This window comes from Pteropus medius, unplaced genomic scaffold, assembly GCF_902729225.1.
Source record: "Pteropus medius unplaced genomic scaffold, Ma_sr-lr_union100, whole genome shotgun sequence".
Lineage (NCBI taxonomy): Eukaryota > Metazoa > Chordata > Mammalia > Chiroptera > Pteropodidae > Pteropus > Pteropus medius.
In genome coordinates this window covers 476032-502049 of record NW_024350925.1, presented here as the reverse complement: position 1 = coordinate 502049, position 26018 = coordinate 476032, and the positions used below count along the sequence as shown (strand labels likewise).

At 44.2% G+C, this 26018-nt stretch overlaps 1 protein-coding gene across 1 annotated transcript in view; it reads left to right on the top strand.

Annotated features, from left to right (window-relative positions):
- The window catches only part of NHSL2 (NHS like 2), a 193831-nt gene that overhangs the window by 59619 nt on the left and 108194 nt on the right, over positions 1 to 26018 (top strand). The window contains exon 2 of the mRNA XM_039841678.1: positions 15272 to 15340. Coding sequence (XP_039697612.1) covers positions 15272 to 15340 — 69 coding nt within the window. The remainder of the gene's footprint in view (positions 1 to 15271; positions 15341 to 26018) is intronic.

The following is a 26018-nucleotide window of genomic DNA, read 5'->3' as shown; positions in this document are numbered from 1 at the left end:
TACTAAGTGCCTGGATAGACCTGGCATGGCCATGTGGCTTACATGGCATGGGGGCTTTGCCTGAATGAGCCAAAGTTGTTTGCATCTTAGCAGTAAGAACTTTGACCAGTGACCAGGCACTGGGGACCCCTGAGCAGGTGACAGGAGGACAACTTGCGTTGTGATGAAACATAATGCTTGTCTCCTCGCATTACTTTTAAAAACAGTGTTCAGGCCAAAAAAAGAGGTCAAACCAAAAGCATCTGCAAGCCATGCGCAGCCTCCCGGCTGCCACTTTGTGACCCATGTGAGATACAAACTTTAGTTGCACATTGCTGAGAATTCTTTTTGCCTGGCGAAATCTTTTCTGATCTTTCAAACCCAGTTTAAATGGCATTTCTGTGACACTTCTCTGACCCCTACCCCTAGGCCAAATGGATACTTCTCTGTCTCATCCTTTAGTATCTCCATCGTAGCATGTTAGATGATTCACTCATTCATTCATCCATCCATTCATTTAACCTTTATTGAATACTTTAGCAAGAGCTGTGCTGAGGTTACAGAGATGAATTAATAAGAAACAATTCCTGCCCTCAAGGTGCGACTAGTTCAGTGTGGGGAGAGACGGACTGACTCTCAAATGTGTAAAGGCTCAGAGCTCCCTGAGGGAGGCTCCCTGTATGAGTGTAAAAGCTGAGGTAGGCAGGCTTCGGCCAGGTAATGGAGGAAGAAAACAAGTAAAGCAAGGAGGGATCAGATCTCTGGTGAGTGGCTCTGTGACTGGCGTATAAGGAATGGGGGCCTGGGAAGGGCAGGAAATGGGGAGGATTATTTAGGGCCTCATGGGCTACAGACCTGGGCCTTTACTCTGGAGGCAGTGGGTAGCCAGCTGAAGGCTTGGAGCAGGGGAGTGACGGTTATGACCTTGGCTTTGGAATGCCCACACTAGAGCCTGCATGGCTTAAGTGGACAGGAGGGCAAAGAGGCTGATGACAGAGAGCTGCATCCCTAGTGCCTGGGTCTGTTCACTTCACACTTGCTGAAGAAGTGGGTGAGTGCCCCTGGGCAGACAGGATGTGTAGAGCTGCTGCTGGGAACTCTACTTCTCTGCTACTTGGGGCGGCTTTCACAGCCACCAACTTGGGTGTCTCATGGGCATCTCAAACTGACCATGTTCAAAGCCAAACTCCTGGCCGTTCCCTCAAACCTGCTGCTGCAGCAGTTTTTTCTATCTCAGCTGATGATAAGTTCCCTGTTGCTCGGGACCCAACCCTCAAAGTCATTCTCGATCTCTCTCTTTCTTTCATATTCCACATCCACTGCAATAGCACATCATGTGGTTTCCACCTTCATAATATCCAGAGTTGAACCACTTGTTACCACCTTCATGGTCTGTGCCATCATCTTTCCTCTGGATATTTGCAACAGCCTCCTACCACACTGCCCTGTTATATAAAACGATTAAACCTTGGGCCCTCTACAGTCTACTCTCAACACAGCAGCCAGACTGATCCTGATGAAACATAAGTCCGTTTATGTCCTGCCTCTGTTCAAACCCTCCACTGCATCTCTATTTTCGGCCAAAAGCCTAAGTCTTTACAATTGCTCACTAAGGCCCCTGCATGATCTCCTTCCATGATCTGTCTGCCCTTACTTCCTATCACTATCCCCCTCACTCCCTCTACTCTAGCCACACTGGCCTCCTTGCTGTTCCCAAGACAGCTTCAGGGTCTTTGTGTTTGCTGTTCTCTGCCTGAAATTCGTTTCTTCCAAATATCTGTGTGGCTCACTCCCTCATTTCATTCAGATCTCTGTTCAAATGACACCTTCTCAATGAAGCCTCCTTTGACCATCCTATTGTAAAACAGCACCCAAAGCTCTGCTGGTCCCCTGAACCCCTCTATTGTTTCATTTTTCTGCCATTTTACTCATTTACTTGATTTATGGTCTGTCTCCCTCTGCCACAATGAAAGGATCATGAGATCAGGAATTTTTGTCTGTTTTTGCCCCTACTGTATTCCTACTGCCTAGAAGAGTGCCTGGAACATAGTTGGCATCAATAAGGACTTATTGAATAAACAAGTAGACTGTAGGGATCAATAAGGTTGCCCTGGGCCACCTCTGGGCCACATGGCCTGTGAGTCTCAGAAGCAGATTATATAGGAAAAGCAGAAAGCTCACTTGACCATAAGAGTTAGCAGCTTTAGTCAGGGTGACCTTGGGCAAGTCCCTTCTGCTCACTGATGCTCTCAGTCTGCTCATTTATAAAGTGAGGGATCTGATGTGATGATCACTAAGGGACAAGGTAAGGGCTTGGCCAACTGGGCTTGCCACTCAGGCCCCATGGGCATGAGGGCAGAGGTCCTTACCCCTGCCATTCCTTTTTTGTTTCTTGACCTCTTCCAATGTGCCATCTTATTTTTAACCCAAATCTATAAAAATGCCACATTACAGCTGTTAAAATAATGATGGAGGAAAAGGGTGGCTGCCCATCAACTGCATTCAGCCAAGCCAGCTGTGCTCCCTGAAGTGTGTCTGGCTCTGGCCAGGAGGCCCGTTGCAGGGCAGTAGTCTGGCAGAGAGCAGCGGTGGGATGTCCCATCCCCATTTCCAGACCAAAAACGTCTCTCATGCCTACCACCTGGGGGAGCATCCCATCTCCTCTCCTAGACCAAACCCTTCTACCTAGTCTAGCTGGGGCCTAGCCTTTTTCAAGCATTTCTCACTTAAAACTTTAATCCTCATAATAATATGAAACAGGCATTCTCAGACCCCTTTCTCAGAGGAGAAAACTGAGTCTTGGAGGGGTTAGGGGATTTGCCCAAGGTCTCACGCAACCTCTCCTTCTGCAGAAATCACTTGGAAATGTACTGACTGAAGCCTAGGAGGTGATTCCATATGGTTGGAGCTATGACAGGCAGAAGGGAGGAAGCTTCCTTCTTCCTTTGGCTCCATCCAGGCCACAGGTGGAGCCCAAGGGGTGGAGAAAAGGCCAGCACAGATGGAAGTCATCAATCTCTCTCCCTGCTCCCTGAGGGCTGAGCAGAAGGGAGGCGCCTTCCCCACCCAGCCCTGCCAGGAATCTGGGTGTCCTGAGAGGCCGAGACCAGTGAGCAATGAGGGCAGTGTGTGCAGGGTACTCCATGTGATAAACCGTTTTTTTCTTTTGTTCCAAAGATCAGAGAGCACTTGGTGAGCTGTTCTTTGTTCCAATGGAAACAGAAAACCAGAGAAGCCCAGTAGGGGTTGGCCAAACTTTCCTTTGTCCTCTTGAGCTGGGAGGCTGAATTGGAGAGCTAGGCAAGGGGGTGGGGCAGGGCCTCCTTAAGGGCAACAAATCAGCAGAAGGGGGAGCAAGACAGGACTCCAGCCACACAAAAATAGAGACAAAGAGCTAAGTATGTGCTGGTGGGGAAGACTTGTAGCCTCCTTTGTGCAGCCTTGCTTCACGTGAGTCTGCTGAGCCAGGCAGTCACCAGCACGTGGCCAGCAAGACTCCAGAGATACAGCATAGCTAGTGCTCTTCTGGCCCAAGAAGTACCAGAGGTGCCTCCAGGACCACGGCTCTTCATATGTTCTCTGAGACCCTGGTCCAGTTTCTTTCCTACCCCTAAAACACACTATGCTCCCACCAAGAGGAATAAGAACACAAATTTGCCAAAGTCATTCAAAGTTTGCCAAGCACTTCCCCATATAGTAGCTCTTCAGGAGACAGGATAGCCTATTAGTTAAGAATACAGGCTCAGGGCCCAGACCGCCTGACTCTGCCATTCCACAGCTGTGTGACCTTGGGCAAGCTACTGAGCCTCTGTGCCTCAGTTTCCTCATCTTTCAAATGAGAATACAATATCTACATTTTAAGGTTGTTTTCAGATTAAGTGAGCTAATATTTAAGCTCTGTAAAAGCAGAGATTTTTTTTTTATTCACTGCTATATTCCTAATGCCTAAACAGTGCCTGGCATCTAGTAGACACTCAATAAATATATATTGAATACATAAAGTGCTTAGAATGAGACCTGACATTTACTAAGCACAATAGATGTTAGTTGTGGTTGTTGTTGTGACCTCTCACAGTCACAAGAGTTCCAAGAGGAACACTCTTAATTTCGTGCACATTAGTTTTTTTCCTCCATGTAAGGTTCAAGTTCTGAGTCAAGGCGTTGAAGGTAGGCAGCAGATTTGAAGTTTAGGGAGACGGTTTGGAGCACAGAGGGTTAGGAATGCAGCCTTCACATCTGAGTGATAGCATCCATCCACTCATTCATTCTTTCACTTATCCATTCAACAAATATTTCATGACTAGACCTAAGGGCCAGGCCCTAAGCTGAGAGCTGGGGATGTATTGATACGAGGCAGATAGGGATTCTACCTTTGAAAAGCTGAGGTTCTAGTGGAAGGAGACAAGCAAAGGAAGTACAACTGACCCTTGGACAACATGGGGGTAAGGGTACCGACCCCTCCACAGTAGAAAATCCATGTATAACTTCTGACTCCCCCAAAACTTAACTACCGATAGCGAATTGTTGACCAGAAGCCTTATCAATAACAGAAACACTCAAGGAACATACATTTTGTATGTTACATGTGTTATATACTGTATTCTTATACTAATGCAAGCTAGAGAAAAATGTTATTAAGAAAATCATAAGAAAGAGAAAATACATTTACAGTATTTATTGAAATAAATCCTCATATAAGTGGACCCACACAATTCAAAGTTATGTTGTTCAAGGATCAGCTGTAAAGACAAGTAATTTCAGATAGTAATAAGTGTGTGAAGAAAATAAAGCAGTTTCGTGGGATAAAGAGTGGTTGGGTTGTGTGTGTAGAGGGGGCCAAAGAAGTGACATCCATCTCTTCTGGGGGTCTTGGTCTCAGGTCAAGGGCCCCTGCTTTGACTTGGTCCTTGATATGTTGTCAAATCTTCCTCATCTCGCAAGCATTTATATGCTGTCTGCCCACAGGAGGACTCAGTTGCTAAGTGTAGCTTCCCGGGGTCAGCACTTGGGAGTCTGGGTGTGAGGAGCTAAAGAGAAAGGGGCTGTGAACATGCAATACCTCCATAGGAAGGTTCTGGCACCAGTTGTCCTCTGGCAAAAGCTGTTGGTTGTGCTAGTTGAAATAATAGTAGTGGCCCGAGTGCTCCCCCGAGGTCCTCCTGCACTCTTAGGGAGAAGGGATCTGGCTAGTGCTCTCATGATCACCTCATGCACAGGACCATCTTCACATGTGCAAACACTGTCTTGTCTTAAACACATCCCAGGGAGCATCTCATGCCGTCACCACCCTTGTCATACTTTAGTGTCCTTATTCATTAAATGTTTGGGAATCTCCAGAGCCCAGTACAGAATTGATGGCTAATAAATGCTTCTCGAACGAAAGAATAAAGGGCGACTGTTTTTCCTTCTGCTTCCTGAGCTGACTGGCTCATTCCCACTCACGCATCAAGGCTTAGCTCACACATCATCTTATCTTCGTACGTCCACCGTGAGGAGTGCTTATTCACCCTTTATTTACTCTGTGAAGCCTTCCTTGACCTCCCCAGGCAGGTTTGGACTCTCCCATCTTTGAGTGCTCCAGCACATTCTATTCCCCCTATTATAACCCTGATTTCTCTAGGGATATTTTTTGCTACTGCTGTCTCAGGTCCCCTAACCTGTAGTGTTCTCAATGGCAAGGACTGTGTTTTGGTGATCTCTATATCCCCAGCACTAACCCCTAGAGGGCGCTCAATAAGTATTTGTGGAATTAAAGTAAAAGAATTGCTAATTTTCCTTAAGGTGTCCTAGGTAGTGGTATGCTGGAAATGGCTTGTTGTGGCTCATGAGGGCCACTTGTTAATATTTAGGACATTCGTGAGCCATATAGTGTATGAAAAAACAGAAGACAAGCTGAAATTGAGGAACATTCTACCAAATAAATGACCAACTAAATTCGTTTAGGATTGGATCCTAAAACAGAAAAAGGACTTTAGTGGGAAAACTGATAAAATCCAAATAAGTTTTGTACTTTAGTTAATAATGTTGTTCCAAGGTTAATTTGTCAGTGTCGATAAGTGTTTTAAAATCATGTAAGATGTCAATGTAAGGGGAAGCCACGTGAAGGGTAAAGGGGAACTCTGTATTGCTTTTGCAACTCTTTTATAAGTCTAAAATTATCTCAAAGTAAAAAATTAACTGTTGGGCAAAAAAATATTAAATTATTCAAACCTACAATTAAATAAGTTATATTAAAAACGAAAATAGTAAATACTTAAAATTCACCTTTTCCTAATTATTTTACTATGAATTATGCTTGTTAGCTGATTTATATCTATTGCCACTGAATGATGTGCTACGGTCAATCTTTTCCCACTCTCTGCTTGGTGATGTCACTAAAGGCGATGTCGCTAAGGTAGTTTGAAATAGGCCACAGTGGGAACTCATGGAATTCTGGGAATGCTGCAGATCAGGGCTTGGATTCTTGTTTTGTTCATTGTACTCGACACTTAAGAAAGTGGAGAAAATGTTAATGTGCATTAAACTTAAAAGCGTGTCATGTCTGTAGCTGTTACTTTGTGAATAGCACACAAAAATTGAGAAAGTGTGTTTCTAGTACATGAAAACTATTATCTGATTCAGCAAAGAAGTTCTTTGAATCATTGATGAATTTGTCAAGTTCCAATACTTTTTATGGTTTTACCTTCTTCCTACTCATTAACGTAAATGAAAATATCACCCACCATTCATGTAGGAACTATGCTCGCTCTTCTATTATAGATATTCAGCAAATTCAATGAAAGCATTCTATGAAAATCAATTGGCTATATTGAATTTGCCATAAAGAGCATTATATATTTCATTATTATTCATAAATTGTTTGCTTTCCATTCTTATAAGTAAATTTATATGTGTGTAAATATATGCCTTCATTTTCTTTTGAGAGACGGCTGCTAACATTTGCCTGAATACCACTGGTCCTAAGTATTAATTACTATTTCATCAAATGTGTTGATGTAAAACAAAGAACACTATCAGGCACCTTCTTTGTGCCAGGCTGTGCTGTCTCTTTATGTTCATCATCTCAGCTGCTCTTTCCCTCAACCCTGTGAAGTATAAGTATTGTGGACACTATTTAAGAGGACGAGATGAGGATGTTGAGGCTCAGAGAGGTTAAGTAACTGGACTAAGGTAAACTAATTGGCATATAGTGGAGTCAGGTTAAATCCTACATCTGTCTGAGTCCAAAGCTAGATATATTAGTTTCCTGTTGTTGCTGTAACAAATTTTCACAAATTCAGTGGCTTAAAGCAACACAATTTTATTATCTCACAGTTCTGGAGGGCAGAAGTCTAAAATGGGTCTTACTGGACTAAAATCAAGGTGTTGTCAGAGATGCGTTACTACTGGAGGTTCTAGGGGACAATTGCATTCTTCAGCTGTGCACCCTTCCTCCATGTTCAAAACCAGCAATGGCCAGTGAACTCTTTCTTACATCCCGTCTGTCTGACCTGCTTCTGTGTTCACATCTCCTTCTGTAACTCTGCCTCTCCTGCTTCACACTTTCACTTTACAAGGAAACTTACAATGACACTGAGTCTACCGGAAAGTGCAGGAGACTCTCCCCATCTCAGAGCCAGCTGATTAGTAACCTTCATCCCATCTGCAAACCTTATTTCCGAACTTTGCCATTTAACTTAACATATTCACAGGTTCCAAGGATTTAGGATGTGGGCATCTTTGGGAGCGGGGCATAATTCTGCCGACTACACCTGTGCTTGTTTCATGACCCTTAATCGCCTCTTGTCTTGTGGTTCCACAACCCAAAGCAGAGCTGACATGTTTCTCCCTGACACCTGCATGCCACACGTCCTCTGCTCTTCACTTGGGGGTAAGGTGCCTCCTTTCCTTTAGTCACTGTCCCTGGGACTTTTAATCCTGCACATATATTTTAACTTTGCTCTTGTTAACATATTTAAAAAATAATTTCCAGAACTTTTGTACATTGCTGGTTTTATCAAAGCTCTTGTTCATTTTTCCCTTTCACCAGTATTTGTAAGAGGTCAGAGCCCCTTTTTCTCTATGGCTGGTCTCACTGTAGTGTGGTTTATCCATTTCCACCTTGTGGACCTGTTTATAGTTACCAGCCAGGGTCGTGCATCATTTCTGTGCTCATCTCATAGAGTCTTACATTGCTGTATTCTAGAAAAATCCTTGGATTTAAGCAACATGTTCTTTTCCCATGCCTATTAATGAGGCATCTGTCTTTCTGTCTGTCTGTCTATCGGTCTGGGTTTAATATTGTTCTCTGACTGGCTTCTCAGAATCAGACACTCTAAATAGTAGTTCCCCATCTTGTCTTGTTTCCTCTGCATGGAGACCCCTGGTTCCGGTCATGGTCATGGGAAACCTCCTCCACAAAGACTAACCAATGACCAGGAATTGCCCCTCCTCCCAGGAAGCCTTCACAACAGCCAGACCCACCTCCAGCTCCGACTACAACCTTCTTGTTTCTCCTTCTAAACTTGCCAAAAGTCCTTTGACCCTCCTTTCAGCCTCTCAGATTCACACCCACACATTGGGGCCCACTCAGACCCTAACTTCCTTGAGGAAAATTTCAGAGCAGTACAGCCCTGGGACTCACGCCTCCTCTGAGCACCTTCAGAAGTTATCGCCAGTAACTCTGGTTTTGATACTTTATCATCTATCATTATGCAGAAATGGCAAAGTGGTGGCTGGTGGGCCAAATAATGCCTACGGATCTGTTTTGTTTGGTCTACACATGGTTTGTATCTTTTTAATTATTTGCTAACATGAATCAGTAATCTTTCCATATAATCTGAATTCCTAGCTTCCTTGAAAAATATAGCTCACCACAGTCCCCACCAACTCCCTATTGTATTACCCCAGCCTCCTTTGCTCATTGTTAGTACTTGCCTGGCTCCTAAAGGTATTCTGAAATTCTGATATACTGTATGCTTGCCTAAGTGTCCAGCTGTATCACAATTTCTTGGAGGAAAGAAATTCCATTTTAAATTTATTTTGTTTCTCCCTTGCTTCTCTGTACATAGTAGATGTCCAATAAATATTGAGAGAGTAGAGAATTTCCTGAAAGAGCAGTCAACCTCTGGATGATTCTAGAATGTGTAAAATTTACTTTTCTACAAGGTAAGCTTTGTAAGTGAAACATTTGTTGAGAAAGTACCATGTGCTTAACTCTGTGTTAGATGCCTTAGAACAACGGATAAGGAAACCAATGCTCAGAGAGAGCCTACAAAGTAGGGCTGGAGCTATAAATCTGGTAGTTTCTGGGATAAGTAAGGGCTAATGCGTATGTTCAATGAGAAAGCTGTCCTAAGCATCAGTGCTGGAAGCAGAGAGGAGCTGCCCCTGGCACTCTCTGGTAACATTTGTGCACAAATTCTGAGAGTTACTTTGTTTGGATAGAAATTGAGCATTTATTAAATGCCTTTCTGTGCTGGGCATTTATCCAATTACTGTAGTTATTCTTGGACTATCAGGGATTCTGATCATCCTGGCATCCTACTGAAAAGATGAGGGCAATGTACATAGACTGAGTCTAATTGTTGATGGGATTTGGAGCCCATTTGGTGAGTCACACTCAGTTGAGAGAAGCGTCTGCTGACTCCCTTGCCTGTCTGTGCATGGAGATTGTGCTGTTCCCTCACACCATCACTGGTGGTACTGATGTGTGGCGCGAGATGGGAAAATATGGAGAAATTATGCATGTTTAATTGCACAGCAGCAAGCAGAAAGGAATGTGAGAATACCAAAAACTCCCACTGGGCCAGAAGTCTGGTGTCATGTGTTGCTAAACAGCTGCAGGAAAATTTGTCTGGACCCTTGGATGCAGAGAGGTGTGTTTACCAGACTTCGGTTCTGAGTAACTTTGAGGGCAAAGAGGTTGTACAGGAAATGGACCTGGTGCATCTAGGAGTTTGACTCTGGAGCCTTTGTGTGCCTCCAGCCACCACTAGTTCCAGCCATGCTAGGAGAGGAGGGAGGTTTCAACCCCATCAGGATCCTCCAAGCATGATGGTGCTGACAGTCCCTGCTTAGGGCCACCAAAATGCTCAGGTTCAATTGGGTGGGCTGAACCTTGGGGAAGGACAAAGCTCTTCGGCCTAAAGGAGGCAAGGCAGGGCAGGGGGGGTGGTAGCAGGGGTGCGGGGAGGGAAGCAGCACAGAAACTCAGCTAAGAGTACATATGGGGGCTTTTGTCCTTCAGATTCTATAGAAAGTATGGAATCCATAGCCTTGGAATCACCTAGAACTGTGTTCAAGCCCCTCCTGTATTCCTACCAAGTGTGGCCTTGGGCACGTCACTTAATCATTCTAAGCTAAAGTTTCTTTCTCTCTATGTGCAAGGAGTCATGAGGTGATGTTTGTCTAGAGCCTGGCCTGTATTTCAAGAGATGGAAGCTCTGAACTCTAGATTGATGCAGCTGAGCAATAAACTCTCATATTGGTTGTCGCTCACTGTGCGCTCACTATGGGCCAGACAGTATGCTAAGCCTTTTAAATTCATTATCTTTTTAATCCTTAAAAGAAAAAGAAATCTAGTTACAGAGAGGAAGAGTAACTCACCAAAGGTCATCCAGCTAATAATGACAGAACCAGTACAAGCTCTGTGCAGAACAGTTCTGGATGCTACTAACCAGACCACCTGCCAAGCATTAGACTACTCCCCACTGAGGAAACTTGAGACTTAGGAGGCACTGGGGTCAGGTACAGAGTGTGGGGCTTCAGACTTCTGGCTCTGCTATTTACTATCTATTTACTATTCTGTGTGGCCTTGGGCAAGTTACTCAACCTCTCTGAGCTTCAGTTTCCTATCTGGAAAAAGTGTGAGGCCAAAGCCTCTGGCAGCCTATCCTGTGGGAGGAGGTAGAGTGAAAGGAGCTTAGAATCTCCTAGAGACAAAAAATAAGAAGCCATGGATGTACCTGTGGCTTTATGAGGTGGAGGCAGATCTGGAACAGAAACTCGCCAGAGTGAATGTCCTTGGCTTACACTCCTCATTTAGAGAGAGCCCAGGTGGGCTAGATGGACAGGAGTATGCCCACACCATGAGCTGCTGTTGCCACCTAGGGGACAAGCAAGGACCAGGAGCCCAAGCTGGGCTATGGCTGAGCAAAACACCACATTCCCGTCTCCTGCTGGCTTCCGGAGTGGAAAGGGGCGGCCAAGGCTCGCTCCAGGAATGGGGAGGGGACTGAGGAAAAGCAACTGAGCACTGCCTCTGGTTTGGAGGTTATAAATAAATCCATCTGGAAGTGTTTGGGGCTATGGGAGCCTGAGGCCGGCCCCTGCAATTCAGGCCATGTGGCACATATTTCCATTCACACTAGACCGCCTTGATCCCAGGAGACTGTCTGATTGGGCCTGTCTGCTCCAGCCCTGGCTCGAGCAGGGCAGGAACCTCTCAGCCCCAAATCTGCTTCCAGCCCCTGCTCAACCCTCCACTCCTCCCAGCTCAATGCCAGCAAGATCGTGTCTGAGAAAGTGCTTTGAAAACTTTTCCGTGCTATTCAAGCCTTTGAATGAATGAATAAATTTTCTATTACGACTTGAACTGGAAGTCCCCCTTGCGAGTCAGAGGCCGCATAGTGGTTAGGGGAGGTGTGGCATTCTTCACTTTTAGCCTCCATCTCAGGATCCTCTGTACCCATTCCAGCTAAGACTGGCTGACATGCAAAGGTAGTGCCCACGTCTTCTTCATCTTTCCATCCCCAGCACCAAGGGTAGTGCCCAGCAAGTGTTGGGAGCACAGTAAAGAACAAAATACAGTTTTTGCCCTCCCTGAGTTTGTACTCACACTGTTTCTCAACAAGAGGGCTATTAGCACTTTGAGTGAGACAGTTATTTGCAGTGTGGGACACTCTTGTGCATTGCAGGAAATTTAACATCCTGACTCCTGGCCCTAGGTGCCACTAGTACCTTGGAGTCATTGTGACAACCAGAAATGCCTCTACACATTTCCAAATATTTCTTGGGGCCAGGAAGATCCAGCCCTGGCTGAGGGCCACCACTGAGGAACTTGACAGTGAGTGAGTGAAAGAAGGCCATCCCCAAGATGTGAACATGTTACATCCTTTAAGTCTACATATAAATCACTGGTTTAGAACCAGGAGATTATGTTTGCCCTAAATTGTGTAAAGTGAACCTTTGGTTGGTGACTTAAGCACTGGTTGCCTGTAACATAGCTGAGGTGTACAGTTCTCCCGAGCTAAGCTAGGGCTGAGGCACAGGTACCATCATAGCAGTTTTGGACATGATGATTAATTGGGAATGTACAGAAAGCAGCCAGGATCTGGCCCCAGGGGCAAATGACAGATCTGACCTCAAGATACAGATTTGTAGTAAATCCACATTGAGGTGGGAGTTAGAGTTGAGGCCCAGGACCCACTAAGATCGTTGAGGGAGATGGTACTGGGGAATGGTGGAGAACGAATCCAGGAGAAAGGCCAGAGCTACAGAAGTAGGCCCTTGAGGCTTCTTATCTCTGCTCCTTCATTTCCGTTTCCGCCGTCAACACCCCAGTTGAGGACCATTGCAGCATCAACCTAACTGGCTTTTGTTCTTCTGGTCTTTACTTTCCAGAATTATCTTTCTAAGACACTGCTTTCAACATGTTCCTTCCCACCATCCACCAGATCCAACTACAGCCATGCACTCTAACCCCCTGCAGTCCATTTTCCCTTCAACATGGCACTCCCTTGGTGAGCAAGCTCCAGATTCTTCTTTCAAGATTCATCGTTGCTCATCTCCATACCTTCTCGTGTGGCTAGAGAGACTCCCAAACACACATGGCTCTACTCTCCACCATGCCACCTCCTCCCTGTGATGCCCTTTAACCCTCTCTCCATTTGGAAAAATGCATTAAGGCTTCAAGACGCAGGTCAAGTCTCCCCTCTTTTATTAAACTTTCCCTGACCCCTCTGTACCCACTCCAGATCTTTGCATACTCCGTGGAGCTGTCTGTCTGTCCCTCTGCAAGGGCAGCAGCCAGGTCCCATTTAGCTTGATAATCCCATCACCCCGCCACGGTGAAGGAATGGGGGGAAGTGGACTTGGAGATGGGCTGGTACTACAGTGCAAAGAGAAGTGGACCATAAATCCACTTGAGACACTTTTAACTGCTCTTCTCATAAACACTGTCTTCAGAAGAGGGTTTGTGAAAGACCTAGAGAAGAGAAAGGGAAAGACAGAGAGCCAAGGCAAGGAACAGGCATGAGCAGTAGTATGGAGATGAGAGGCTGAAAGGGTGAAAGAGGAAGTCACAGCAAAGGTCTGCATCCACAGCTCACATACACAAGAGATTCAAATAACCTGCAATAAAATAACAGATTTGAGGTTCTGAAAATGAAAGCCACTGCTTAGGCAGATCAGCTGAATGTCCAGCTAATCAATAGGCATTAGTGTCCCTCAGGGCCAAGCTATGCATGGAACCATGTCCTGCTAGGATCAAATGTCAGCTAACCAGGACTCCTGTTTAGTAAAGAGCAGAAAACAACACTGGCATGAAAGATGTGAAGAATTCCTCAGATTGCTCTTCTTAAGGGTACCAGGGACCACTGGAGCCCCATGGTTGCCCCACACCAATGGCCTGGCTCTTACCAAAGAAAAGTGGACATAAGAAAAAAAACAAACATGTGGGTGACTAGTATCCCAGAGGCCATGCAGACACCTTTTACACGCACGGGCTCACTTTATCCTTAATGCAACACTGTGAGGTGTGTCTTGTCCATATTTTATAGATTACAAAATTGAGGTCTTGGCGGGGGGTGGTTAAGAATCTTACCCAAGTGCACACATCTTGAAAGTCTGGGACCTAGGATCCCACATCAGGTCATCCCCTCCTAGATTGGCAAAAATTTGTTTTACAGTCTTGCTGACTTGGGCTGTGGAGCTGACCTCTTTGGATTAATTTCTTTGAACATAAACAAAATACTATCAGTTTTTCCTGGCTCTGGAAGGAACCTTCAGAATCATGTGGTGTTCTTTAGTTTCCAGCTGGGTACCTTTGCTGGTGGATCACAATATGAAGCAGCAGGCCTTATCCTGAGAATTAACAATGTACGCCCAAAAATGCCAGGATGCTTTTGATTTCCAGAAGATACTTCAGGCTGGGAGTTATCTGCCTATCGGACCAAGTTTTCTATTTTCTCTTTCCTCCCAATGATCTGCCTATAGTTGATGGTTGCCTGCTTTCCCAGGCAAATTTAAAAATTCTTATCAAAATCATGGAACCTTTGAGCTGTTGCCTACACTGTGTTGTGACCACCCCTTGGACCCATTCTTATCCATTTGCTGCCAGCCTCAGAGTGATTTTTGTAAGCAGAAGACAGGAGGTATGGACAGGGCAGATGCGGACAGTGTTTTCCAGAATCGTGATGTGACATGGTTAGGCCAGCTGATTGGAGGAGCCAATGGAAGTAGAGTAGCTGGACCCAATTAGGGCAAAATGGCACCCAGCAGGACCTGCATAGGGTTGTGGCTTTAGAGTGGGGTCGGTTGGCTAGAAAAGTCAATGACAATAGTTTTCTGGAGTCAGGTACAGTCTGGGAACATTTTGGGTTGAGCCATTGGGCTTGAGTTGTGTTTCCCACACAAGTCATGGGGTCTTAGGGTTCTCATGGTGCCTGTGGGGCCTTCTGAAATCTTGTCGAATAACATTTTCAGTGATATACAATAACAAACAGGATAACAAGTTTCTGGTTTGGGCTTTTGCTCTGGTTGTTTTAGTGAACAGGATTCTTCTGCACCACCTTCCAACCACTTCTCACCACTTCCGCTGCTACTACCCGAGTCCAAGCCATCATCCTCTCTTGCCTATCACCAGTCTCCTAAAGAGATGCTGTTAAAACATAGTCTGAGTATGTCAGTCTTTTGCTGAACATCCTCCAATCGCTCCATGTTACTCATATTAAAAGTCAGTCATTATGGTAGCCTGCAAGGCCCTTAATACTCTGGTTGCCCTTACCTCTTTGACATTATCCCTACAAATCCTTCCATCACCTTCTCCATTCCAGCCACACAAGTCTCCTGATCATTCCTTAAGCTTTCCAGGCACTTTAAGCTTTCTACTTGCTTTTCTTTCTGCCAGTGTGTCAGTCAGGATCCTGGGAGAGAGTGATTATAGGAACTGGGGTAGGGTTGCTGTATGGAAAGGGCCACCTTGACAGGAGCTGTGGTCTTAGGTAGAGGGATGTGGCCAACTCATGATGACCCTGCATAGAGAGAGCTGATGAAAATCTTATTTTGTTTTTTCCTTCTGATCTCCTTGCAGGTGCCTGCCATTGGTCAAACCTAACCCGAAGCCAGAGGGCAAGGGAACCTGTTGATGCAGTCCACAAAGGTCAGCCTACCAGGGCACACAGCTGGGTGGAGAAGGGTAAAGAAGATCTGGAGGGGCGCATGGAAAATATCCAGAACCGCTGGATAGCTCTGTAGCTAGCTGCCTCCCTCACTTCGTTCACATCTTCACCAAAAGATCTGATTGTTCTCGGTGAGGCCTTCTCTGGCCAGCATTTCTAAAATTTTAGCCCCCCGAAACCAACACCTTATATCTTCCTTCCATGTACTTACTACCACCTAACATACAATTTATCTTGCTTGTCATTTGCTCTTGTACTACAATGGGAGCCCCATACAGGCAGGGACTTTATTTTACTCACTGCTGTTATCAGTGCCTAGAATAGCACATGGCATATAGTAGGTGCTCAGTAAATATACGGTGAATGAATGGCTGCATTCTTAGGAGTCACCTAAGAGTGAGTCTGCTCTCAGCCAGGCAGAAATGGGTATAGATGTCTGATTGTTATTCATGCCTGCTGTTCTCAGGTTCCTCCAAAGAAACTAAATAGCTGCCATATTTTCAGGGCAGAGGATGGGGAGGCCATTGTGGCCCCCAGCATTGAAACTTGCATGACATTTTTTCAACTTGAACCTTATGGAAACTGTTGTTTCATTGGTTACCATGGGCTGAGCTTTGTGTTTTTTAAGTTGTCAGAAGCAGTGAGTAGATTCACAGCCATGGGGACATTGGCACTTCCAGATGGCACTTCCATACCTCAGCAGTAATGCTGGTGGCCCTGTTTCTGAACCAGGTAGGCCTCAGGAGCTACTTCCTTGAGGCTCAAGGGCAGGGGGCATGAGCCGGGTCCCCAGCCACAGTGCTGGTGAAACAGGGATAGGTCACATCACGACAAGCAAAAACAGCTTCAAATTCCTAGAACACTGTAGCTGTGTCCAGGATAATGTTTTTACTCTATACGTAGCATATAAATATATTCTCATTAAAAAAAAAGTCAATCCAGTTACAGTTAAAATACTTTTGCGTCCCCAGCTCTACTCCCCAGAGGTAACCACTGTTACCAGCATAGCGTACCCTCTTCTAATTTTTTTTCTATGTGTATATAATTTGGTTGTGTGCAGGTATGTAAAAATAAATGGTATCATACTGTGTTTACTGATCTGTAACTTGCTTTTTTCACTTAATATATCTTGGAAACCCTGCCATATTAGGACACTTGGATCACACTCGTTCTTTTTTAATTAAACTTTTTTTTATTTTGAGATAATTGTACATTCACATGCAAGTTAAGAAATAATGCAGAGAGGTATCATATATCCTTCACCTAGTTTCTCTCAGTGACAACCTCTTGCAAAACTGTAGTAGAATGTCATAAGCAGGATAATGGCATCGATCCAGTCAAGACACAGAAGATTTCCATCCCCACAAGGGTCCTTTGAGTTACCCTTCAAAGCCACACCCTCTTACCTTTCACCTCCACATTCTCCTTAACCCCTGGCACCCACTCATCTGTCGCTATTTCTAAAATTATGTCATTTCAATAATATTATGCAAATAGAATCATACAGTATTATTTGTTTTCTTCAGTCAGCATAATTATCTGGGGGTTCATTCACTTTGTTATGTGTGTCAATAATCTTTTCCTTTTTATTGCTGGGTAGTTTTCTGTGGCTTAGATGGACCACGGAAAGTGTACCCATTCACCTGTCAAAGGCTTTCTGGGTTGGTTCCAATTTTGAGCTGTTATAAATAAAGCCACTATGAACATTCCTGTAACAGGTTTTTATGTGGACAGACGTTTTCATTTCTCTGGGATGAATGTCCAAGAGTGCATTCGCTGGGGTCATTTGGTATTTGCAACTTTAGCTTTTAAAGGTACTTGCCAAACTGTTTTCCAGAATGGCCATACTATCTCACATTCCCACCAGCAGTATATGAAGTTTCTAGTTTCTTGGCATCCTCACCAGCATTTGGTGTGGTCACTATTATTTTTTTCCATTTTGATAGGTTCATAGTGATATCTTATTGCGATTTTAATTTGCATGTCCCTAATGGCAAGTGATTTAACTTCTTTTCATGTGCTTACTTGCCATCTATACATCCTTTTCAGTGAATTGTGTTTTCATGTCATGTTTTGATTGTCAACTGTAAGATCTAGCTTATATGCCACATCACTTTAATATCTACCTCCATCTTAACATCACCCTCTCCTGTGTGTGTCTTCTCTGTGCGTCTATCACATCAAGACATTTGTCACTTGACTTATGGCCCAGTCGAATAACCAAGAATAACCTCCTCATCTCAAAATCCTTGACTTAATTACATCTGCAAAGACCTGTTTTCCAATGAAGGTCACATTCACAGGTTCTGGGGATAAGGACATGGACATCTCTTTTGAGGGCTACTATTCAACCCACTGCACAAGTCAAAGTCACTTTCTGCCTATGTCCAGTTGCTCCAGTGTCATTTGAAGAGGCCATCTTCCTTCCATTGAATGGCTTGCATCTTTACTGAAAATCAGTTGGGCATATTTGTTTGGGGCTATTTCTGGGTTCTCTATTCTGCTCCATTGTCCTATGTGTCTATCCCTCCAGCAAGACCACACAGTCTTGATTATTGTAGTTACATAATAATTTTTGAAATTGCGTAGAGTGATCCCACTTTATTCTCCATTATCAAAACTGTTTTGGCTATTCTAATTCCTTTGCCTTCCCATATAAATTTTAGAATAAGTTTATCCCTGTCTGAAATATCCTCCTGGAATTTTGATAGAAATTGTACTAAACCTCTATATAAATTTAGGGGAAATCTCTACTATGTTAGTCTTCTAATCTGTGAACACGGTGTATTCCTCAATTTATTTAGGTTTTCTTTGAATTCTTTCATCAGAATTTTGTCATTTTGAGCACATAAGTCTTATACATATCTCAAAATATTTACACTTAAGTATTTCCATTTGAGCAATTGTAAATGGTATTCTATTTTTAATTGGCATCCATTTTTTTCATTGCTAATATATAAAAATACGATTTATTTGTGTGTGCTTACCCTGTATCCTGCATCTTTGCTGAACTTATTAGTTCTAGGAATTGTTTTGTAGTTTCTCGGTGTTTTCTACATACACTATCATGTCATCTCCAAATAGGGACAGGTTTATTTCTTCCTTTCCAATTTTATGCCTTTTATTTCCATTATGTTAATTTAGAGTGGTGAGGAGAAAAGCATTCACTCTTTCACCATTAAGTTTAGTGTCAGCTATAAGTTTTTTGTAGATGCTCTTTTTCAAAATAAGAAGATTCCTTTTTTTTCCTATTTCTGAGAGTTTTTTATTTACCATAGTGCATGGGGGCTATGTGCTTTTTCTGCATTGATTGATACGATTATGTGATTGTTCTTTAGTCTGTTAATATGGCGAATTAAATTGATTTATTTTCACATATTAAAACTGTCTTGCATCCCTGGAGTAGACCCCAGTTGCTAATGGCGTATCATTCTTACACATTACTGAATTCTATTTGCTACTGCTCTGTTGAAGAGCTTTGCTTCTATATTCATGAGGGATATTGGTCTGTAGTTTTCTTTTTGTGTGTGACTATCATCTGTTTTTTGCATCGAGATAATACTAGCTTCTTAAATAAGTTGGGAAGTATTTTCTCCTCTTCCATTTTCTGGAAGAGATTGTATACAATTGCTGTTAATTCTTTAAATGTTTGGTAGAATTCTCCAGTGAAACCATGGGACCTGAAGATTTCTTTTTGGGAAATTTGAATTGAATTCAATTCAATTTTCTTAATAGTTACAGGCCTATTCAAAGCATCTGTTTCCTATTGAGTGTTTTGGGAGTTTCTGTTTGTCAAACTATTGGTTAGTTCCATCAAAATTCTCAAAGCATGTAGAGTTGTTCTTAGTAGTCCTTTATTATCCTTTTGATGTCTGAAGTGTCTATAGTGATATTCATTTTTTTCCTGATATTAGTAATTTGTATTTTTTTCTTTGTAAGTCTTACTAGAGTTTGTCAATTTTACTAATCTTTTCAAAGAATCAGCTCTTTGTTTCATTGATTTTCTCTAATTGTTTTCCTGTTTTCAATGTTATTGATTTCTGCTCTTATTTTAATTTCCTTTCTTTGCTTTGGCTTTATTTTATTTATAATTTATTTTATTTTAGCTTTATTCTTATTTTCCTAGTTTCTTAAATTACCAATCGAAGACCTTTTTTTCTAGTATAAACATTTTATGCTATACGTTTCCCTTTAAAATTGCTTCCTACAAATTTGTTTGCTTTAGTTGCATCCCACACATTTAGCTATGTAGTATTTTCATTTTCATTCAGTTCAATGTATCTTTAAAATTTCTCTTGAGATTTCATCTTTGACCCATGGATTTTTTAGAAGTATGCCGTTTAGTTTTCAAGTGTTTAGATATTTTCCTCTTATCTTTCTGTTAATATTGATTTCTAGTTTGATTTTATTGTGGCCACAGAATATAGTGAACTTTATTTCAATTGTTTTTAATTTGTTGATGTTCGTTTATGGCACAGGATATGGTCTAACATAGTCTGTGTTCCATGGATGCTTGAAAAGAATGCGTATTCTTCTATTGTTGGATGGAGTGTTCTATAAATGTCAAATTCAATCCTGTTGGTTGAGGGTATTGTTGAATTCTTCTATATCCTTGCTGATTTTCTGTGTGTGCACGTGTGTGTGTAGTATAAGGCGGGGATCTAATTTAGTTATTTCCAAATGGAAAGCCAGTTTTTCCAACACTGTTTGTTGAATAGCCCATATTTTCACCGCTGGCTTGCCAGTTATTTATTTAATGTCTTTACATGAGCTGATTTGGGGGCTCTCTGTTCTCTTTCAGTCTCTTTACTTGTCTATTTCTGTGCCAATACCACACCCTATTAATTATGATATTTCCAGTACCTTGTATAATAAATCATCCTTCATTGTCCTCCCCCCAATTGTTTTAACTCTGCTTATACGTATTCTCTTTCATGTGGATGGATGTTCAAATTAGTTTGTCAGGTTTTATGAAAACTTCCTGTGGAGATTTGATTGGGATGGCAATGAGTTTATAGATTAATTTAGGAAAGATTAACATCTTTTCTCCACTCAAATTTTCCTCCTTCACAAAGAACACTGGGCCACATAAAAGATGTTTAGGAGCTAAAAAAATCACACAAGCCCCACCCCCCCTGCACATGTGCATACACATAGACCTTTGTGTCTGTGTATTTGTGAAAGCCTGTACTTGAGGCTCCAATGGTAATTATTTATTAGAAACATGGTCTTGAGGCACTAGATCCATTGTTCAGTGGTACTTCCAAAATGGGGTCAACTCTTTTTGCTGATCAGAAACAAACAAACAAAACTCTGGCTTGAAAACATACTTCGGTGGGCTTCAAGGAAGGGAGTGAGGAGAGGATGAAATACACAAGCAGCACATGGTGACTTTAGGAAACAGTAGGGTCACGGTTTTCTATCTAGGAGAGCCCAGAATGACAGTAAGTATGAATGGTGGGATGGGAAGTACCAGAAATTAGGAGTGGCCCCCTGTTCCATGCTGATGTCCATGGGGTGGGGTCCTGAGGAACTATGGGACCACCACACCCAGCAGAGGGCTCTCTTTTGTGTGTCCATCTTGGAGTTTAGCTGAAGCCCTCCAACTTTTCTCAAGGAGAAAGTGGGAACTGGTTTAGGTGCTCCTGGGCATGTGTAGATGCTGTTCGGGCAAGCAGCTCTGCCCTCGCCTATGTTGCATCCACTCGATACGATGGAAACTGTCCACAGACATCTGTGTTCTCCCCTGACAAGGTCATGGTCTGCAAGGCAGGAGTGGGGCCTGAGCCACCGGCACCATCTATGGATCTTAGCACATTGTGCTTGCTTTGGCAGCACATATACTAAAAATTGGATCTTAGAATATAACAAGGCCAACAAAACATCACTCTAATAAAGAACGCAAAACTGATAGCAGTAAATACCTTAGGAAAGGTATAAAGTGCCATGTGGATTTTACTTAACCCACTTTTAAAAATCCAATGTGCCATTAAGTCTTTTCCTCTTCTAATGTCTCTTGGATCTGTACCTTTTTTTTTTTAACCTCCAGTATGACTGATGTAGACTGAGCTGAGCGCTACTGGACTACCTCAGGCACTACTTGTCTACTTTATTTTCCTTTGGTGCATCTTCCTAACTAACTCAAAGCTCTGATCACGTCCTCTGCTCCATGATAAAACATCTTTACAGAATCAAGCCAGATACCCATCTGACTTTCTTGTTAAATGTCATTTATAGCTTTCGTTTCATTTCCAAACTGGTAAATGTTTATTATAGTGCTTTACTTTCAATGTCCTCTATGATGTGATCCAGCTTTCCATTACTCTGCGCGCGCACGCGTGTGGGTGTGTGTGTGTGCGTGCGCGCGCGTGCGCGCGCACCAAGGATCGGAGCATAGTGCAGCCTGATGCTGTGAAAAGCTTTCCTTGAACTTCAGAGTCAGATATAGCTGCTTAATCTAGTCCTTCCTCTGCTTCTTAGCTGCTTGACCATGGCCCTCCCTTCGCCTTTCTCTTGTCGGTAGCTTCCCACTCTGTTCAGGTGGTGTTACCAGATGACCCCTAGTCAAGGTTAGTGGCGCAGACTCAATAAGAGCGGAGGGGAGTGGGGCTTCCAGCGCCAGAAGTTTCCACAATGCGGGGGTTCAGACCAGCTGAGGCCCGGGCTGGTAGAGCAGGTGCTGCGGCACGGTTGCCGCCAGTCGGGAGCCACCGGGGGCCTGCTTTTCTCGCACAGAGCCGCTCGGCGCTCTTGGTGCACCACCAAGGCAGCTGCTGCCGGCAGGCGGGATGAGTCACAATCCCTCTGCGCCAAAGGAGCAGACCCCACCCGCGTGCCTCTGTGCGCCCGGCAGAGGGCGCTGCAGTGCAGCTGTTCCAGCTGCCAAAGGCGGGCGCTACCTCTGGATCAGAGGGAAAGATCCCGGGATCCAGGGGTGGGGGTGAATGCGAATGTCTCTGCAGACTCAGTGGCTTTGTTTTGGACAAAAACATTTTAAAAAAACACACACAGAAATGATATGCATGTCAAAATGATCGGTCCCTGTGCACAGCGATGGGCCACGGGGCTCTGCCGGAAAGTTCCTCTCCTCGCTCACCCTGAACTTTAAGCAGGGATGTGGGAAGCTGGAGATGGCACCACTCTCCCCAAAGAGAGTCTCTGATGGGGCGGGTGTCCCCTTCCCAAAATCAATCTGCCTGGCGACCCAACCCTTGCTCTTCGTCCCTCTGACCTTTCCCATCTGAGGTGATGAGAGTAGCTGAGATCTGGGCTAACCACAGCTGACACACAATAGGTACTCAATACTTTGTCAAACGAATGGTAGAAGAATGCATCGAGTCTTTCATGAGCACACACAGGTCACCTAACCCCCAACAGCAGTGATGTTTAAACCAAGTCTTGACGAAAAGTGGGTATTAGCAAGGCGTATGGGGCAGAGAGAAGAGCCTGTGCCAAGATACAGAGCCCAGTGTCCTCACCTGTCTGTGCCTCAGTCCCCTCCTGTAAAAAGGAAAGGACAGGGTTGGCCTTTTAATCTCTTTGATTCTTCTACTTCTAAGATTGTCTGATTCTAGAAATGAATCCGCTTACCCAGGTTAGGGCCTGACCAGTAGGGAGCAGCTTTGCAGTCCAAGAGACTCAGGTTTTGACTTTCGACTCCATCTATCTTCAGAATAAAGTCTAAGCCTGCTGCCCCCTTTGATCCAAGGTTCTGCCTCCATGACTCGACCTACCATACCCTGGCACCCAACTGCTGAAAGCATTCCAGCCTGGTTATAGTGTCCCAGGACCTTGCCTGCAGGGAAAGTCAAACATGGCAAATTTGTGAATAGTTCTCTATTCACATATTTCTATTTCTTTATCTTGTCTCCATGAGTATAAACTCTAAACTCCTAGAGGGCAGGACTATCTGTGTCTTATTGCTTTCTTTATCCCTGGCAACACCAGCATTTTAATTCAGTCATTTCTCAAAGACCTAATGTCCATTCTATGCCAGGCCTAATACCAAGAGTTGGGACAGCAGAGGGGAAGGAGACATGGTCTAGTATATTCTCAGAGATTAAAGGTAACAGGGAAGTTCAGTAACATGAGATTGGCAAACTGCTTTTGAGCCCAGGCCAGTGGAAATATTTGTGAAAATGGTTTGTGAACAGGCAGGGTGTGCCCATGCCTAGAACAGATAAGGAAGAAATTCTGGCTGGCAGTTAATGGAGTCCTACCTTAGGGGCCTTGAGGAGAAGTAGGAGATGGAGCATTGTCTGCTTTTTTCAAAATGAGCGCATAGAAGGGGAAATAGCAATTATGGTCTCGACAAAAACAATATTTCCAGTTGTTACCTGAAACAATAGGATTTGGGGGTGTAATTCTGAGAGGCGGGTGATGTAATGGGAATAACATTGAACTAAAGTTCTTTCTAGAATTCAGATTCCACAACCCTTTGACCTGAGTTTCAGCACCAGCTCTCCCTCTTGCTCACCTCAGCCTCTGGCCAGCTCCGTTCCCCTGGTATGGCCTGTTTCTTGCTCTCTATCATGGCAGGATGTGGAGGAGGGTGGTGTATGAGGAGGTTGGACCTGTGAACTGTGAGCTTCCTCTGAGATCTTGACGTTCTTGGCATGTGGCAGGAAGAGAAGCACGGAGTAGAAAGCCTCAAGCAGCAGAGCAAGCTAGAGTCGGGAGGTGGGTGAGGGGTGAAAAGGGAAAGGGACTGACCCTAGGCAGGTGTAGGGCCTGGAGAGGGGCTGATGGATTAGTGACATATTTAGGAGAAAATGAAACTGACAGGAACTGTCAACTGATCAGATGGCGAGGAAGAAGGAGAAGTGAAAAAAGATGGAGATTTTGCTCCAACCCAGGAGGACCAAGTGAAGTGAATCTTGGGTCCCAGGCCCAGCAAACTGCCATGTGGCCTTAGACCAGTTCTTACCTCTTTCTGGACCTCAGTTGCCACACCTGCATAGCGAAGGGATGGCTTTGACCTTCCCCAGACCCCTCCCTGAGCCATGACAACTACAATAAGTTAGAGAGTACTGCAGTTTTCCAAATTGCCCTCTAGCTTGTTAGAAGCTTGCAGACGAATTCCAGACTCTTAAATGGAAAGCCCAGGGACATGGCACAGGCTTTAATGCTTGTAGTGGCTTGGGCAGCTGGATGAGGGAGGGGCAGTGGGGCAGGTCAGGTGTGGGACCATAGGGAGAGGCTGTGCGGACTCCACTGAGGTAAAGTCCAACGGCAGGCTGTCCCTGAAAAGGCACTTGATTTTTGGTGTCAGAAGACCTGGCCCTAGCAGTGTTTTAAAGAAGACATTTAAAGATGCTAGGTCCCCAAAGCATACAAATGGCAGGGCATTATGCATGGTGTTCAGGCATCTTTGCATTGGAGGAGAACTTAGCTGGAGATAGGGCTTTGTGCAAGGTTTGAATAAATGAACTCTGAACCCTGATCTATAGAAGGCCATTTGCAGATAACAATAGGAGCTAACTTATAAAAAAGCATCTTCTCCGTGCTAGGCCTTGATCTAAGTGCTTTGTGTGTGCTCAAGAACTCCCTGCATCCTCAGAGCAACCCCATTTTACCAATGAGGAGACAGGTACAGGAAAGCTATGTAAGTTGACCCAGATGACACAGCTAGTGAGTGGAGGAGCAAGCAGACCTGTCTTCAGAGCAATAAAACACTGTGCTATTAGCAGTGTCTGTGACTGTCGTCTATAGAATTGCAGTTGTTGCAGGAATCTCAAAATTATAGTAGTTGTTAGATCTGCTGCTAGATTTTACTATATTGAACGTGTTCATCAAGAAGCACATATGAAAAGATTGTCAGTTGCATTTCAGTATACAATAATCAGTTATCATTTGTAACCCTGGGTAATTTATTTAATGCATTTAAAAGCATTTTTCCCCCAGAGAAAGGATTGATAGGCGGTACCAGACTGCCAAAGGGGTCCACGGCATGCCATAGGAGCCTCTTCTGACGCAGGGCACGCTGAAGGCTTGGGAGGCATGCGCACTGAACACCGCTCTGTGCCAGGTGCTTCACCCATGTGCTCTCAGTGCACCCACGGCTCTGGGAGCATGCTGTGGCTATGCCACTTGACTCATGAAGAGACCAGGGCTAGCAAGGAGAGGCGCCTTGTCTATAGTCACCATCAAATAAGTGGCCAAACTGGGATGTGCATCCAGATTTCTGTCTTCTCTGGAATATGAGTGCCAGCCCTCAAAGCAGTTCCCTCAAATACAAAGGACTCCCTTAGGACAAAGGACGTTTGAATGCACACTAGGTGATACCATTTTTTCATCCCCAGTGCATGTCTAGACCTGGAGTATAGAATAGGGCCATTCCAGGGAGGAGAAGAGCGTCTGAGAGCAGTACCAGGTTTGATGGTTTGCAGGTAGGGAGATGTGGTGTGATGGCTGACAGCCTCAGGCCTGAGTTCAAGACTCGGTTCTGTCCTTGTGCTCTCTCGGACTGATTGCTTAACCTCCTGATGCCTCAGTTTACTCAGCTATAAAATGAAGACAGTAATGGCAGCTCCTAGGATGGTTGTGAGGATTCAGTGAGGTGACACACACCAGGCCCCTGGCAGCATGTCGTGAGGCATTGCCATTCTGTTTTCCTAAGAGAGTGACGCATGGAGGAAGCCCAAGGCCTTCGGAAAAACA